Source organism: Gymnogyps californianus, chromosome 2 (assembly GCF_018139145.2).
Source record: "Gymnogyps californianus isolate 813 chromosome 2, ASM1813914v2, whole genome shotgun sequence".
NCBI classification, from domain to species: Eukaryota; Metazoa; Chordata; class Aves; order Accipitriformes; family Cathartidae; genus Gymnogyps; species Gymnogyps californianus.
The window spans coordinates 57013984-57031606 of record NC_059472.1 but is presented as its reverse complement, the minus strand read 5'-3'; the positions used below and the strand labels follow the sequence as shown (position 1 = coordinate 57031606).

The 17623-nt window shown below is 39.6% G+C and overlaps 1 protein-coding gene across 1 annotated transcript in view; it reads left to right on the top strand.

Annotated features, from left to right (window-relative positions):
• PIEZO2 (piezo type mechanosensitive ion channel component 2) overlaps window positions 1-17623 on the top strand; it is a 318116-nt gene that overhangs the window by 174187 nt on the left and 126306 nt on the right. Inside the window, exons 5-6 of the mRNA XM_050891534.1 lie at window positions 2328-2490; window positions 17100-17310. Coding sequence (XP_050747491.1) covers window positions 2328-2490; window positions 17100-17310 — 374 coding nt within the window. The remainder of the gene's footprint in view (window positions 1-2327; window positions 2491-17099; window positions 17311-17623) is intronic.

The following is a 17623-nucleotide window of genomic DNA, read 5'->3' as shown; positions in this document are numbered from 1 at the left end:
AGGGTTTTTTTCAACTCTTTCTAAAAAATGCCTGAGTGATACTTTCAGAATCAAGAATTCAGATTTTGTTGCCACTTATTTAGTAAAACCGCTTTAATAGGCAGGTTTCAGCATAACAATCAGGATAAGTGAAACTAATTCATTATTGTTATTGTGAATCCTGGGTACACTGTTGTTGGGAATTAGGTTCATTAAACATGTACTTTTTACTGCTTTCTGCCAAAGGAGAAAGTGCAGACTCAGTGCCTTGACTAGCTAATCTTCAGTGACAGTAAGAGCTACGGTACTGCAAAAAGAACTGACACGTCAAGCCTGTATTTTCTGTAATGTTAAACAGATTGGCTATGCTGTCATATGCCAGTTGACTCTACAGCATGCTTCGCTTGAAGCAGTGGCACAAGAAACGTGCAAGCAATCCAGCAAGGACTTTGCCATCTAACTCTTTTACAAGCCTTTCAATGGCTTAATTTTTTTCTCTGCTTCAGTACAACTCGAAGCCATTAGCAAAACATTTTCAAGCCACTTAGCTGCCGTATAGTGCATGGCCATTCAGGGTTAATCTATAACAGCAAAGAGCATCAGAGGAGGAAGTTTCCTGGTTGCATGATTACAATTTCTTTCTTTTCCTTTTACAAGAAGCTGCAATTTCAAATCTTAAGTTGTTTTCCTTAGGCAGCACCTTGTCGGTTTATTCTGTGTTTATGTCTGAGCATGGGAGGAAGAAGAACTAGAGCTTGAATTTTCCCTCTCCTGTTTTGAATCAATTCAGTAGTACTTCTGGGTCCATTTCATAGCTGTGCCACAGGACAGTATCCCACAGACCTGCACGTTGCTCGCTGCTTCCCATGACTGATACACTCATTTGTACCTGTTGAAACAAACATGAAAGCTAGCTTTCTGGTCACTTACCTTATTCCCACTTTGGGCATATGTTATTTTGCAAGATATACAGCAGTGGAAAAGCTGGGTCAGCAGCAGTGATGGAAATACAGGATTCGATCTTGGACATATGAGCAGGCCAACAAGATTCCTGACAGTGGTTGTATTGTAATCACATTAGAGACTTTTTAGCTACTCTAGATTGGCAGTTAATGGCAGCAGTTGCAGGTAACTCCTTCACAAACAGCTTTTTTTAGGCTTCAAAGCTGCTAGTGTTATGATAAAGAAAGGCCACAGGTGATCTCTTCTTTTGTATCTATAAAACAACCTGTCAAGGTTTTCTACCAGTTTGGGCTATGAAGAGCTGGTCTAGCTCACTCACCTATGCCCAAGGAGTTATACAGATGCCTCACCTGTCCTCAGAACTGATTATAAAGCCCTATAAAAAATTAAATTTAAATTAAAATTGGAGCTGCATATTTAAAATGTGTTAACTTCAAGATTGGCAGGTATATGCTGTACACTTTCAAATAATTAAGATTATATCCTCTCGTTAATAGTTAAAAGTTCAGTAAGTCCATGCAGCAGCTTAATAAGCTGTTCATTGTGCCACTAAATCTGAATCCAAGCTCTCCATTTTAACAGTGAACCAAATTCAGACACCACATCCAAATCCATAAAATCATATTTCCCAGCCTAAACAATTAAATCTGCACAATGAAGCAGTACAATTTTTTTTCTACATAAAATCCATCCAGCCTTACAAATCTTTCAGAGGAGAAGAAAGGTTTTCTTGGCAGGGACCTAACACTTTAATTAGTATTTAAATATTTGTACTTTAATATTAGTACTTAAATACCCAAAAAGGTATTTAAGAGGTCTGGTTGAATAAAATGTATTAACAGTTAACATAATAAAACATATTAAAATATTACAGACTTTCTGGTTATTCCTCTGTGTGCCAGGAATGATTAGGGCACCCTTAGGGGTGACATGAATGCTATCTTGTCTTTGCTTGACCTCCTTGGTGGAGTTGGGTGCTGTTGTCTTTGCAAAGGATGCCAGTAAAGGGATTGTGATTTATACACATGGATCTTCTAGGAACTCAGTTGAAATCTTTCTTGTTGAATTTGAAGGTCATTCCTGGGTTGCTCTCCACAAAATGGATTCAGAATTGGGTTAATCAAACTGCTAAGTATGACAAAAATATGAGTATGTGAGCTCCCAGTGAATAATCACTTATTCTGTACTTCTGGAGAACAAAAATATCTGTCCGTCTAGAGTTCCTTGATCATCTTCATATTTCCCATATTGCGAAGCTTTCTTATTACTGGGTTTTTGGGGTTTTTTCTTTGCCTTGAGCTAACTTTCTGTTCCAGTTGAAAATGTCATTAGAAGTAACAAATGTTTCTTTGTTTTTTTTGTTTTTTTTTTTTCATCCCATACAGTGTGAAAGGAGCAGATGCTGGCAACGTGATCAGACTATTTGTACCAGATATTGGGATGTTCATTGCTAGTCTGACAATATGGCTCATCTGCCGCAACATGTTTCAGAAGCCAGTAACCGAGGATGCAGCACAGTGCAACATGCAATTTGAAAATGAGGAAATGGTATCAAATACACATTTCTATCTGTACGACTTTTAGCTAATAGTGAGCTTTGGCATTCCTGTCTGACGTGTTCTGAAATGGTTTCATGAGGACTGGGTACGTTAAGAAGTGAACTTACTTTCAGGAAACTAAACAACTGTTTTTAAAGTGGAAAAGCTACAGTTGTTATTATCTTGAGAAAACAAAGCAGAATATGAGAAGTGGTAGATATGCTACTGAATTTTTCAAATCGTTTTGAGTTAAGAAATTATCATGACAGTCGATCACAAGTTGTTCTTCACCAGAGCTGCTGGTTAAGTTTGACAAGGTTGTTTTGCTACATACATTGCTTAGTTTCTTAGATAGCATCCATATTTCCAAACTTGTTATCCAAGAATAACAGCAGCATCTGAGTGATTATCAGAAATGACTCTTAGGAGAAGGGAAGACAGACTCTATTACGTTCATGGAAGGAGTTATCTAAAACTGTGGTCATACTGAGTGAGCCTGAGGATAATTTTTGGGAATGGCTTAGCTGGAAGTGTTGATATTTGCTGTGTATTTTACTAGTGGGAAGAAGAATGGCAGAGATACCGAATGCAGAAAAATCCACAGAAAGAGGGAAACAATTTTATAATATAAAAAGCCGCAGTGGGAATTTAGCCCAGGATGCAGAGAAATTCCTACTACTAATCTTAACATGTTTTTTATCAGACTGTCTAGCGTGCCTTGGGTCTCATTTTCTGTCTTCTTTTACGTATGGGTGGAATGTTTTTTTTCTTTGCTCTCAAAACTCCATTTTTAGGGAAGACATTTGCAACTTGCTCACTTCAAATAGAAATTGCACTTTGAAGTGGGTAAAGTATTTAGGGGGATCAGCTGCCCATTTTGGTGCCACTATAGAGAGGAAAAAAAGCCTCTCTGCGTGTTGCCGTGTTGTCTGGATTGTGGTATTGCCAGAAGCTGGTCAAGTTTCTAGCACATGAGAGATCAGTATCAGGACTGTGCTTTATACTCAGTTGCAGTTGTAATTCTCACAGGCTCTCCTGGCAGCTGAGGATTGCCTGAAGATTGCACCTTTTAACTACACATTGGAGGATATGTAGGCCTCGGTCTGATGAGTGTACACAAGGTTTTGCTGTGTCTCCTGGAAGCCAGTTTTATCAGCTTTAAATCTGCTTTATTGTTTGAGCTGTGCAAAATGGATTTACCAGCAGGCTAGAATCGGGGGCTATACCCATAAGGGGAGACGTTTGAAGTATTAAGAACTGTGGCTAATTAGCATGTTTTGTGTTCAGCCCATCTCTCTTTTAAAAAAGAGTTGCATTTTACCACAGTGGGCCCTAACCGACTTACTTGAAGCCCTTGGTCTCCTGGAAAGAAAGCATGCACGTGCATAAAATAGGAGTAATCTGATGGCAGAAGCTCAGAAGAAAAACAAAAGGGCATGCTTAGGTTCCTCTGAATCTAGATGACAATGTTCAGATACTCACTTTTTGTTTGGTTCAGAGGTGAGCCTGAGCCTGGAGTCTAGGTCGAACGGAGCTCGGTCTCCCGGAGAGGATGGGTACTGGCTTCCAGGCAGGATTCAATAGTCATTTGCCTGGAATGCAAGGAAAAAAACTGAGCTAACAAACACTGATTACATAGCACAGAGTGTAGCTTTAAATTGGGTTGGTCCTAGACTGGCTACCTCAAGGCAATCCACCAATGCAACTAGATGGGCCAGAATATTCCACAGAGGAAGAGCATGGGGGAGAAGAAGGAGAAAACTTTGACTGCAAAGAAATATTGATACTGGGCAAATAGAAATCTGCGTAAATATATTTTACTTCTTCACAGCAAAACCCAGCAAATATTATTTATGTTCTGTGAACTGTGTGTATTACAGAATATTTAGTGAACACAGCAGCTGTGTTTAGATTTAGTGACACCCAAAACTCTATCATCACAGGCATTTTTTTTAAAATGGATAATAGTTACTGTTGTGTGAGGTGACCCCCAATGCTTTAAGGAATACTGATCTTCACAGCTGAAATGATGAATCTGCATCAGAATAACCTGCTTGTTTTTCAAAGGTGGAGTGAAATGGAGAGTGGAAAATTAAATACCTATTAAACACATTTTTCCAAACTTCAGCTTTCTCTTTCTAGGTGTCTGCACATAACATCCTGGAATCATTTCTGCTAGTTAGGAGGAGGCTGCAGAAGCAGCTGAATCTGCTAGGAATATGTATTTGGCAGGACTGACTGTAAGGAACCTAATGCATATGCAGAGCATGCAGCTGAGTGTCTGAATTTGGGAGAATATTGGCATGATCTAAAATGAGTCCAAACTGTGTGGGTTTCACATGATGATTTTTAATTCTTCCTTGGTAGAGTACACTGGAAAAGGGAAAACTAAGTAAGTGATCAGTTCTTTGAATTCTGCATTAGCTGACTGATGCCTGTGGCTGCGTGTTGGTGTGGTTCTCTACTGATACTGTAACTCCATTGAATTAGAAAATACGAAATGAGTTGCAGCAATAACTGCCCTACAAATAAACGCTTCAGGAGAAGTGTTGAGCTTGGTACTGTGCTTCCAAGGGAAATAATCCTGGGTTTGTTAGTCCAGCCCCGTAGCCAACTCCAGAGTTTAAGAGCTTAAGTTAAGCTCTCTTAAGTTTAAGAGTCCCTGCCACCAGTCATCAGAGATTCATGGTACGAGATTTTGTTAAGAATGCATCAGCTGATTTGAATAGGCTCAACAGAGCCCTAAGAGAGGTGACTTTTCAGATTGCTAGATGCCTAGCCACAGATGGCTCTATAAATCAAGAAATCATCACTGTGACTTCCAGGCAAAAGCAGAGAGTTTATCTTGCAGCTTTACCTTTTTGCATGAAATTATTTACATTGAACAATTCTCAGACCTCTTTGCTTTGGGGGAGAGTGAAATACTATGGAAATAGGCTTCATTAAAAAAGAAAGGTTAATCTATCTACTCCTTCCAAAATTTATGTATAAGAAAACCTGTTAAATAATTGGGTTTATACTTCTAAAAGTGGCCTTTTCAAAGCTCTGTGTGAATCCATCACATTTCAGTTGTTATATGGGCATGCTGAAAAAATGCCTGGAGTTGAGTAGCAGTTTGTGATACTCAGTTGTGTGCTGTACTTTGTCATGGCAGTAGCCTCCAGAAACCAGCTGTAGAGTACAATGGATAAGATTGCTCGTGGATTGAGAAGCAATTCAAAATAAGAAAAGTATCAGAATGAGAATTAAGGACAACAAAGATTCATTGAAAAATGAATGTCCTTCTTCATTACACTGCATCCAACTTTAAGGGAAACAGATCTCCATCAGAAAAGTGTATTCTAAAGAACAGAACTGAGGGGAGGAGGCTATAAGGCAGTGAGAGACTCTCAATTATTTGTAAGTAACGCTATCCCAGGAATAAGCAAAGAGTGTGGTTTTAATTAACGGTGAGTCATGAAGTAGGAAGGTCTGCCAGATACCAGGCTGCAGTCCAACTCATTACCACCCCTAAATGGTTGCACACTTGGAGCAAACGTGTCTGCAGGCCTTTTTTATTAGGGCTCAGAAAATTTAAAGCAGGTGAATTCAGCTGGAGACAGGCCCGGATTGCAAATGCTGAAAAGCACAATGCCAGTCACAAGGTGTAAAAGGTGGAAGAAAATAAGAAAGAACAGTTAACTCCCAGCTGCAGCTGAAAGTATGACATTTTTGATTTGGTGCAGATGGTGGTTTTTATGCCAAAATGCAGATACAGTATATACAGTCTGATAGGTATTAGAAAGGAAGTAGCTTTTTCTTGAGACTGTGGATGAATTGCCTAATATTGTAAGTGACGGTGGCGGGGAGGAAAATCCTTCTGAAATTGCACAACTTAAACTTTAGAAGAGGTGTTGATCTTAATTGAAATATACAGTTGTAGTCTTTAATGCAACTTCCTCCCACAGCACTTGCTGCCTTGCCCATTCGAGCTTGCTTCTCATCCACGCTCTTCTAGAAAGCAAATGGGACCACTGGGTCTGTACTTTGTCCCATAATCTGAGGCAAGCTTGATCCCAGACCCTCCACCCCTCCTCTTTTCTGCGGAAGGCAGAGATTTGTTTGGGATCTCAAAAAGAAAAAAAAAAAGAAAAAGAGGAAATTGTTTTAAAATAAAGTAAAGTTTGGGAAGAATGTGAGGAGAGCTTGGCTTAGAGTCAAGTTACTGGACTGGAGTCAGGAGGACCAGCATGCTTCTCACTTCGGCCACAAACTTGGTTTGTGTCCTTGAGTCTATTACTTCATCTGTCTCTCGGCTTCTGTGTCCCTTGGCAAATAGGAGCAGTAAAAATGCTCAGTTTCCTAGCTTTGTCTTTCTAACCAGTGACAGGGCTATTTGTCCTACGCCTACATTGGGCACGTAGTACACCGAGAGCTCTCTTTTGGTCCAGGTCTCCAAGTGTAACTGCAATACATACAGAACAGAATAGATAGGCTCTGAGAGCTACACACATCCCATGCCTTATCCAACGACTTCCTAGTCTAGAAATTGCCCGTTTAGACCAGTGTCCTCGTCCTGAAAGTAGCTGGTACCTGCTGGATAAGGACAGTAAGCAAGTAAGAGAATACCCTTTTTCCCCCATCTCCAACGTTACAATTTATCCTGATCTCTCCTAGTGAGAGACTGGCTTTAATCCTAAAACATGTGGTTTCAAATCCCTTCCAAAAAAATGTTGTTTTTAATTATAGCTACTCTGGATAATCTTGTTAAACATATAATTATCCAGACCCTTTTAAAACCTCATTAATTTCTTGGCTTCGGTCGCGTCATGAAGCAAGGACTTCCACAATTTAATAAGTGCTCTCTGATTTTATTTTAAATTTAACACTCTTTAATTTTATGGAAGGTCCCTTGTATTACATGTTATAAAAGAGAGTGAGATGGTATAAGGGAAATCAAATGTATTTATTATCTTCCATATTTGTCCTTTTAAAGGTAAGCAAGCTGTTCTTTTTTTCAATTTCTTTTGTCATTTTCATTACTTTTTTCTGAACTAGTTATAGTTCTGCAATATTCTCTTGCGCTACAGGGTATATCAATGCCTCCATATTTCAGGCAAGGTCTTATTGTTGATTTAAATGACGGTATTATGACATTCATTATTAGATTCAGAGATTGTTGGGTTGGACAATTCTACTAGCGTATCACGTACCTGGATGTCCTGTATAATATGGATCATTAGTTCAGCTTAGAGCACAGCTCCGAGAAAGATCTGATGTCCCAGTCCTTGTAGTTGCTAGCACCTTGCCATTTTTCTTGCTTTCAGATGCAGAGATCTCCTTTGAGCTGTTTACAATGGTGCCCATGACCCTGACTAGATGACCATCCCATTTTTCTTAAAGCCTGTGATGGGTATATTTTTCCTAAGATGATTTATTGTTTTGTGTTTATCTTAATTAAATTTTATTTTACCGGTATCAAACATTCACCTGACTTGATTAGCTCTCACTGACATGGGACCATTTGGCCCTAATTTCTCTAAACATCTTCTTCCCATATGCAGCTTCTTCTCCTTCAATATTTGCTTCTCTTCAGAGATAGCAAATGATGGCTATTGTGGAAAATACTACAGGTGATAGAGCGAAAAAGAACTTCTTAGAGAGGGTTGGAACTTCTTGGCTTCTTTTAGCTTCCTGATGACACCTCTTTTATTCCTCTTCTTTTTTCTTCTTATTGTCATCTCTATTTAGCACGGCATTGGCTTACCTTTTCTGATTGTTTATAAATATTTCTTTGGGTTTGACCTCTGGAGAACTGGTCCAAACTCAGTTGGTCTTTGTGTGCTTTGAACATGGTGTAAGTAGGATTTAATACCTTGTTTCTGTGGTTTAAAAGGAGTAGGTGAGGCTCCCTTATCGCTTTGCTTGTGATGTTTGTAGTGGTGAAGTTTGCCAGACCTTACCCAGCTGCCTCCCTCAGTAACAATTCTAATGCATCTCATCTTAACAAGGGTCAAAAGTTTACAAGTTACATTAGCTTCTTGGTTTGATGCACATGTCTTTGGATTAGTCTTAACACAAATACGTAATCATACTACAGCAGTGCCTCAGCTACATAATGTTACATAGTGCAGTACATTATGTATTACCAAATGCTGTTAGCCTGTTCAGCATGAAACTTTAGCGTGCACCTGTCCTGTTTTGGTTAGAAACATGACATGATGAAATTCTTCTTCTGGCAGCTCTTCACTGGGGTTACTGGTTTGCTCTTCTAACAGTCCTCAGTTCCAGATTTTGAGATACAGAGGTGTTAACCAGGAGATGAAAATCCTGGGATACTATTGCCTTTGGAGAGCGTAAGTGATGAATAACACAGTACAAGAAGAAATCTCCTGGGTCACGGAATTCAGTCTGCTGCTATTGCAGGCAGCTGTATCACACAATTCCCTCTGGAAGGCAGGAAGCACCATCTTGAAAACAGGGCAATTTTTCTTCATCCCATTGCTCCTGACAGGACCCTGTTCTGTAATTTTGCTTTTCTGGTCGTTAGAAAACGTCTAATTTAGATTATACATGTGTTCATAAGTGCATTATAACCCTTTTAGTTCTTCTGCTCTTTTGCTTCAATATATTTTTTCCTTCTCTAGCATTTATTTCTCTGATATTTTGGGAGAAAAAAACATATTTCTTTAAAGGTTGTTCTGCAAGACTAAAGAAGTCAAGTAATTTGGGATCCTGTTGTAGATTAGATGTCCCATTTTCCTGTTCATCCCAGTAATCTGTGGCTCTTCAGGGTGGTACTGGGGAAGTACCCACGCCACTTCTGTATGAGCTGAGGCAATACTGCAAATAACCACAGCACCATGGTTGGGCTATTTATTGTCCTTCTTAGCAAGATGGATAATGGTACAATGTGTATATTTCTTGGTCCAGGAATTACTCCGTATGGGTGCTGTGCTGCTTCACATACCTGCACTAGCTCATTTAGAGTTTGTACTGAATTGTGCCTTGTAGTCGTAACCCAACTCTTCCTATTTCCTTTTCACTAAAAAAACGTCTTTAATCATCTCAGGCCAAACCACCGAGCTCTGCCTGTGAGTTCCCCTCTCTTTTGCATTTGGCTTATATGCCTGAGAGCTTTTTGAAGTCAAGATGTGAAACTGTATTTCCATATTGGCCAAGTGAGTCTTTTGCTGAAGTCACTTGGTGTTTGCTCAGGTGCGATAGGTACATTGGGAAGTGAAATAATCTTTGGCCCTCTCAGTACAATATCTATTGTATACAGGATTTAATGAGTTGCCTTCCTGTTATCCTGCTTCAGAACTGTGCTTGTCTTTATCAATTTTTTATTTTTCATTTCCTTGGAATTGCTAAATGCCTCTGTCCCTATGTGCTTCCAGTAAATAGCTGATCCTTTTTTGTAACGAATGACTCTTTCCCACAGGAGATTTTACTGTGGAAGTGTACGTATGTCATTCGTTACTATTAAACACTGCAAACACACTGAAAATTATTTCTGATGGTACATCCCTGACGAATTTATCTAATACTGTGTAGGCCTTTAACCCAAGCTTTAACACACTTGAGATCTATCAGTGATAAAATTTTTCATTAAGATCTATGGGACTTAAAGTTAATTTAGGATTTTTCTTTTCAGTGATTCAGCTGAGTAATATAAACTTTGGATTACTGTTTAAATTCCAAAATGCCTCTATCTCATTAATGTCACACCTACCAAAGTGTTCATTGCAGTTGTCTCACACTTGATTAGTTCAGCTCATTTAGCAGGGTCTTCCGCTGAAGTTATCCAGTTTTCTTTTTCTATCCTGGCTTGCAGTCTGCAGCCCTCTCTCCACAAGCACCCCCTATGCGTGTGTAGAGCGGTGTTCCCCTTTGGCTTTCTGTAGACCCACCTGAGCTCCCTTTGAGCACCACATGTATCTCATGCAAGATGACCTTAAAGAAGATACTCTTGCTAGGCAGCCCCATTTCTGTAGAGCTCAAGTTGAATGACGTGTGGGAATTGTTTATGTGGAAATTTTTGTATCTATTTTGTGGCAGAAAAAGCAGGGAAATCTGCTTCTCACATACATACACTTTGAGAACGACTGTGGAGTGCTTCGCTTTCTTGCAGAATTGGAAATTCAATAAATGATTACCTTAACATGGTTTAGTATTGACTGCAGGTTAAAACTACAATCATTTATATCCCATTAAGGGCTTGCAGTTCCTTTGATGGTAAAACAAGTAGCAGTTAAATTTCTTTTCCAGCTTTTACACTCACAGCTGGGTCTGTCTAAAGAATATTGTGTTATTTTGATTATTTTTTCTATATGCATTTCTATATGCACACATGTATGTGCTGCTCCTAAAGGCAGGTAGGTAATGAATTCCTCCTACTGCTGTAACTGTCTCATTTCTAAAGATAAAGGTTAAAGACTTTTTTTTTGTGGGGGGGAAGGCTTTTAGAGCAAGCTTAAAAATAGGAATTCAGTCATGTTATGATATGTTCCATCTAGACTGAATGCACCAGTTTAGGCACTACGGAGGCAATTGAACTAAAACAATGTGACAGTAGAGAGAGAGTCTATTTCTATAGTTCTGCTGGTGCAGTTGAATCAAATAGCTTGTCTCAGATGATTCCTAAACCAATCTGTTGATTAAGTTTGGGTTTTTTTAAATTAAAAGGAAGTCCAGAAACTTGGGCATAGTAACGGCTTGAACAGACTTGTAAAAGATGTCTAATAAATTGTATCTGTGCTACTCTACCACAGGTATGGAGTAAAAATATGATCTCTGATTAGAGGTAAAGAAATAGTTATAGGAAGTGATATCTTAATTCTCTGCCAAAGAGAGAATCATGGTTTTACAGTAACAGTGTCAGCAGGGGGCCATGACTGTGTGCCTCGGGGCATGCAAACTGCAGGGCAGCGTGAAGACAATCCAGCTGACTTTAAAGAAACTGGTGTGGCTATCAGGAGCAGGGGTTAGAAGTCTGTGCTGAGGTCTGGGATGCTACAGCTAGAGCAGTTCTTGTGGAGATTGGTTAAAATTGCCAAAAGGTCAGACCATGTGGTCTGCATTGTGGCTTGCTCGCTCTTGTCTCCTTGCAAAGTGGGCTCACCTATCTTTTCTACAAGCCAAACCACACACCTTCAAGCTGATCCAGATCATGAAAGCACTTCTTTGGTATCACCAGCAATAAATAACACGGTCTACCGTGATGTACGTCTCTGCCCTCGTGCCGAACCTGTGTACCTGTGGCTGTTTGGTTAAGGCTGCTGCGGAGGGTCCCAGGAAGGAGCAGGCTCTGGGAAGTGGCTGGGTGCTGGGGTGAGCCCTGCAGCTCCATTGGGAATTCAGAGGCAACAAGAATGTGTTTAAATCAGTGAACTGACGCACTGCTCCTCAGGAGGTTGCTTCAGGCTCTCCTTCACAGAGGTACTTTGCAGAGCATAACCACAGGACAAGCAGGTTGCCTTGGGAGCATGGCAGTGCTGCCATGCAATCTAATTGCAGGTTGCATTTCTGTCACCTGCAGTCCAGACCCTTGGAAAACAGTGTCATCTCGACATTAGGTTTGATAATGAGGCTCATCACTGCATCTCTGTAACTTTTTAAATGTCCGCATAATACATAGATAAATTGATACATTGAGCTGACACAGCAGGATCCATTTAACCTTTGTTAAAAATTCTAGAAGCAGTGTGTTAAAAACAGTTGGTGAACTTCACATAACTCTGTGTTTTTCTTAGGCTTATTTTTCATTTTCTCACTCCTCTCTGTTTGTTTCCTGGTTCTGGCTGGGAGGAAATGTCAAAATACTGCAAAAGAGGCTATTTGTGCAGTATTTATGAGTCAACTGGAAGGAGGAAGCACCTGAACTCTCATGAGAACTTATTCTTATGAGTTTAGCAGTGCACGCTTGAGAGGTCCCGATAATTAATGCAATGCATTCGCAGGGATGGGAGTTGTGTCCACACTGAGACTTGTATATCCTTAGTTGTAACAATTCTGGTTAGTCAAATTTTGTTGCTCTTATTTGAATTTTTGAAGAGTTTCATTCGTGTCCTCTCTAGAATCAAAAAGACAATAAATGAGCAAATCTATGTTTACAGACACAATACCATTAAATGTAGGTACAAAGCAAGGAGTGTTCTGAAACAAGAATGGGTTTTAGGTTGGAGTTAAGGCTTCCTGTTAGTACATGCATCTCTGGGACTAGAGGATATCTTTGTACAGTAGTGTTTATACTGTACCAGATGAAACATTTAAAAGTTGCATGTTAATAAAGCAGCCCCCAAAGTAGCTAATGGACATTCTGGCCCTGGCCACAATAGTAGCTGCCATAGCTGCCACAGAGACTGTACTGTTTCCTTGCCTGTTCTCTATCTCAATTTGGCAGTTTAAAAAAGTGTTGTACAATAAATACTCCCGGGACTTCCACACGATTGCTGAAAAACCTAAACTGCATTTAGTTTGTTTATAAAAAGTCCTGGGGCCCTGTTCTGCAGAGCAAAGGTCATGGAAACACATGTTTATGGCTTCACAAATGCTCTATACTCCTTGAATGGAGAAGTTTATTTGATTTAATCAGCATCCACAGGGATCCTGTAATTGCATAATAAGTAATTTATTATGGAAGTAAAACTATTTTTCTAACTGTAGCCTATGTAGCATGGGTTTGTAGCTTTAGACTAATCCACATAGTAAAAAGAGCTTTGCAAAACAGTCTGACTGGAGTAATGGTGTTCTGTGATGAGCGCGTACTTGCAAGGCTATTTAATCATCAGAAAGTGTTAAAACAACAGGCACATTATCACCATGTTGGATGTAAAAACTGTTCACTGTTTGCCTGCCTTCAGCAATTTGAAGTGTTCAATGTGAGAAACTGGAAAGCTGTCCCAGATAATCCAGTTGGCGGGCAGCAATTATGAGAGTGGGGGAATCCAGCTTGTCTTTTTGACATACACTGGAACACGGTGTTTCAGCTACTTCAAGAGAGGAACATGGCCTTTCAGCTACTTGACTTCAGCTTGGATACTGAATTACAAACAGTTATATTTGTATACAAAAAAAAATGAAACCTATAGTTGCTTAGCTGTCATAGTCTTTTCACGGAAATAATCATCGACTGGGTCACGAATGACACCACTTGGCAGTAGACAGAATAAGGCTAAGGACTAAGCTATCACCCTTAAAAGCACCTGCAGACAGGGAAGAGAGAGATGCGGAAGCTAACCCACCTCTTCCAGGGAGCATGCTGGTGCAAAGCCCTAGTCTCTGAAACCAGGCAATCCTTGCACAGCCATAGCATTGATAATTCAGGCTGTGCTGACAAGTTGCAAAACAGTATGCATCTATTTTGGAAAACCTTCCAGGACTGCAGATTATAGTTGCTATTGATGATTGGGTTTTCCCATTTGCTATCTTGTCTTAAATTGAGGAGAGCGGTTGAAGAACTCTAACTCCAAACAGACATTTGTAGTTTTAGAAGGAAAACTTGGGAAATCAGTTTGATATTTGCTGAGGTTCAGAATGCTGAAGTTTTCTTTCCAACAACCAATGACCTCAGTACACCAGAAGTAGGTTGTTCTGCATTTCCTGTGAGTGTTTGTGAGGTCCTGTCTCTTTTGTAGAACTTGGAATTCGTATTTTCATATCTAAATAAGAGTGGAAATACAAGGAAAGTTAACTTCTTTGTTAACTCATCAACTTGCAAGCTTTTAGCTATGCTTAAAGTGTGTAAACCTCAGTCCATGGAAATTTTAGACCATCATCTCCTGCTCAGCTGTATCCTGGTCCAGTGAAATATCCTCTTTCCTAGTGCTTCTCCCTGGGCATGCTGTGTCATACATGTCAGTACTAGATTATTAATACTGAACTCTTAAAACAAAATGTAGCCTGAAGGTCCTTCAGATCAATGAAGCAAGAGTGATTAGCCTGGTCAAGTTAAAAAATTATGGTCCCAGTTATCATGATAGGAAAATCCAAAAACTCATTTTGAGGAGATCAAGGTGTGAAATGGGGCATTTGGCACCTGAGGTGAGGGAAGCAGGTAGGGGGAAGAGACAGAAAAGGATATCAAGTCCCCCCTTTCACTGGGCTGTTTTTATGTGTGTCCTCTTTTTTATTTTTGTTGTTTGAAGGTATTGTGTATTTCCCTCCAATTTGTACTTCAAAATATTTTCATTTTTTTCATTTTTCCCTCAAGAACATTTTCTGCTTCTGCATGGATAACATTTTATTATTTTCTTTTGTGGCTCTTCAGACTTTTATTTCCTGTTCCTGCATATGTACAAGTGCTATCTCAGCAATTTAGACAGAACTCCCATTCAGCTTAAGCTGTAATAAATGTATGAATCCTGTCTTCATGTTCAACATAGATTCGTGGTATTCATAGAGATATGAGTCCTGACAGTTTCCCATGGAATAACTTATTTATTTTGAAATGATTCCTATGCATGTTTTGTAAGTAATTCCACATTTTAATGTGTATTGTCCTCAGCAAATTGAAAGCACTGGCTGAAGAAACAAGAGTCTCCTTCACACAGACCCATGTATAGTAGGGTCACTTCTACTATGTATAGTAGCCACTTTATAACCTTTAAATGTCCAGTAGTCTCACTCATTCTTTTTCATTTGGGATATGAACACTATTGAAGGTTTCACTGTTCACCGGTCGTATTAAGCTCAAGGCACAGAGCACTAGAGCCAGTCCAGGAGGAGCAGGATGGGGCCCAAAAGGACTAGATGAGGAGCAGGTTCATCTAGTAATTACAGCACAAGCAGAAATGATCATAACTTTTGCCCTTTGTATGGCTTTCTCACTGAAACAGCTGTGGCAGAAGGAAGAGCATAATGTATCGTTCAGCCTACTGTCAGCATTGTTTCTGAATATTTAAGTAGCTCCTGTTTAGACAGGAGCTCAGATATGAGCAGCAGTGATGAACAGACAGGATGACTGTGCTGCATGGCTCGAAATGTGATGACTGCATGTTTGGGCTGCTCCTCTCCATTATTTTGCATACGGATCTAATAATTCATATGTTGAGAGCTGTATAAGAGAATGGTGACAGTAACAAAGCAATTGAAATGCTAGTATACTCCATTTATAATGGGTATAGCTAGTGAAAAAGCTGGATATGTCCAAGAGAAAGGTAGATTTCCCAGATCAGCCCTACTGTATTTAATACATATTTAATTGTCTGTAAAATAGATACTCTTGAGAATAAGCAGGCTTTTTCTGAGCATTCACAACATTGTTAATGCTCCAAAGTAAGAGGAGAAAGTTGGCACCAAGCTTAGAGGTGAAATGAAGGAGTCCACAGGGAATTTTGTTCCTTTGGGAATCCACATAACGAAATGGTACTGAAGAATTTGGTTAAGTAGGCTGAGAGTTCAGCTGTTCCTGCTGCAATCTTATCTGTCAGTGTGGAATTTTTTGCTGCCAAAGGTCACCAATAAATATAAAACTGCTATTCTGATGAAAAATACCAATAGTCTCTCTTTCTTACTTTCACACACAGAGATACTGCTTGGCCAGAACTAACGTTAGCTAATACAAGTTCAGATTAGTGCCAAAGAAGCTATGCTGTATTACACCAAGTGAGAACCTGGCTCAAAACTATTACTTTTTTTTTTTTTTTAAATGTGCCCCTACATGTCTGTGAATGACTAATTTTTCCATAAATTGTATCTTTGGGTGGGCCTCTTGCTAATCCTGCAGATTCTCACCGTGGGTTGATGATTTAGTCTGCATCACTCAATAGCTGTGTATGTCTTCTGGTCTCCAAGATACGATGGAGACTTGATGGTGAAGGCCACTGCCAAATCCTAACAAACTGCTCAAGTATGAGGGGCCTTTACATGTTTCCTTCTTTTCCTTTTTCCATTGTGTAGTTCTAAGCCACTGGTCTCATTTCCCCTGCTAAATTGTTGCAGATCACTCAAGCTTTCACTACTTCTCTCTTGCTCACTTTTTCTCCTGTTCTTTCACCATCAGCCGATCTCACCATTTCTCATTCTCTCCCCGAGCCTCTGCTTAGTGTATTTTTTCTCTCCCAAACTGCCCTTCAGTCACCAATGAGCTATCTGTCCATTTATTTCAGCCCTTGTTGCCCTGTCTCCGATCACTCCTACTCGCCCCATTCTAGGTTTTGCATTTAAAGTCCAAGAAAGGGTTCATGGGGAAGGGATTGAAAAGTGAGATTTGTTGAGGAACATCAACCAGGAAGGCACTTGTGTTTAGTGGCTGGAGCTTATACCGGAAGCCATTGAGCCAAAGAGGAGTTTAACAGATAATAGATAGCAAGATGGAAAGAATGCTGAGCAAACCAAACCAAATTTCATATAAAAATGAACAAGCAGCCTGTTGTGCACACGTAGGAGGACTGCAGTCTTTCTCAGAGACAACCCTTAACATCTGTTTTTCTTGAGACAGATATTAAGTGGGAGCCATCAAGGTACAGCTCTAGCTTTAGTACATCTTTCTTAACGCTCTTGTTACTTGCACATAGTCATAGATTATAAGAAGACTTTATTGTTAAATAATATGTGCGTGGTTTTTACTTTCAAATTCCTTTGTGTCTCTGTCTCTCTCTTTTGCATTCTCTTTTTCTTTCCCCCCTCCTCCTTTAGGCTGTAAGAGAAAAGTTAGAGCCAGATGATGCTTTGATGTATGAAGAAGATCTGGATGACGAAGACTGTGGTGAAGCAGAATTTGAGGAAACCATGAAATTAAAACTGCTGCGTAGAATCGCCTCCCTAGCATCCAAACTGAGGGAGTTTATTGGCAACATGATAATCACCACTGGAAAAGTTGTTGTTACAATTTTACTTGGTTCAGCAGGTTGGTGCATTTGAAAAATTTCCTCCAGAGCCCATTAGATTATGCATTTAACAAATGAGTTTTCAGCGCTTTGGCACCTGTGGGAATAACAATGGAAATTTTTAAGGGAAAATAAATTGCTGCTGATTTTATTTAAATTAACTTTTTGGCAGGCATTGGAATATGCTGAGTTGCTTAATTTTTTTGTACTAGTACTGTGTGGCCCTATCATTCCATATACGACTTTCACAGTTGCTGTTATAACCAAATGGTGAATGGTTGCATATTATAAGTGACTATATTTTATATATATATTATAATGTGAATTCATAGA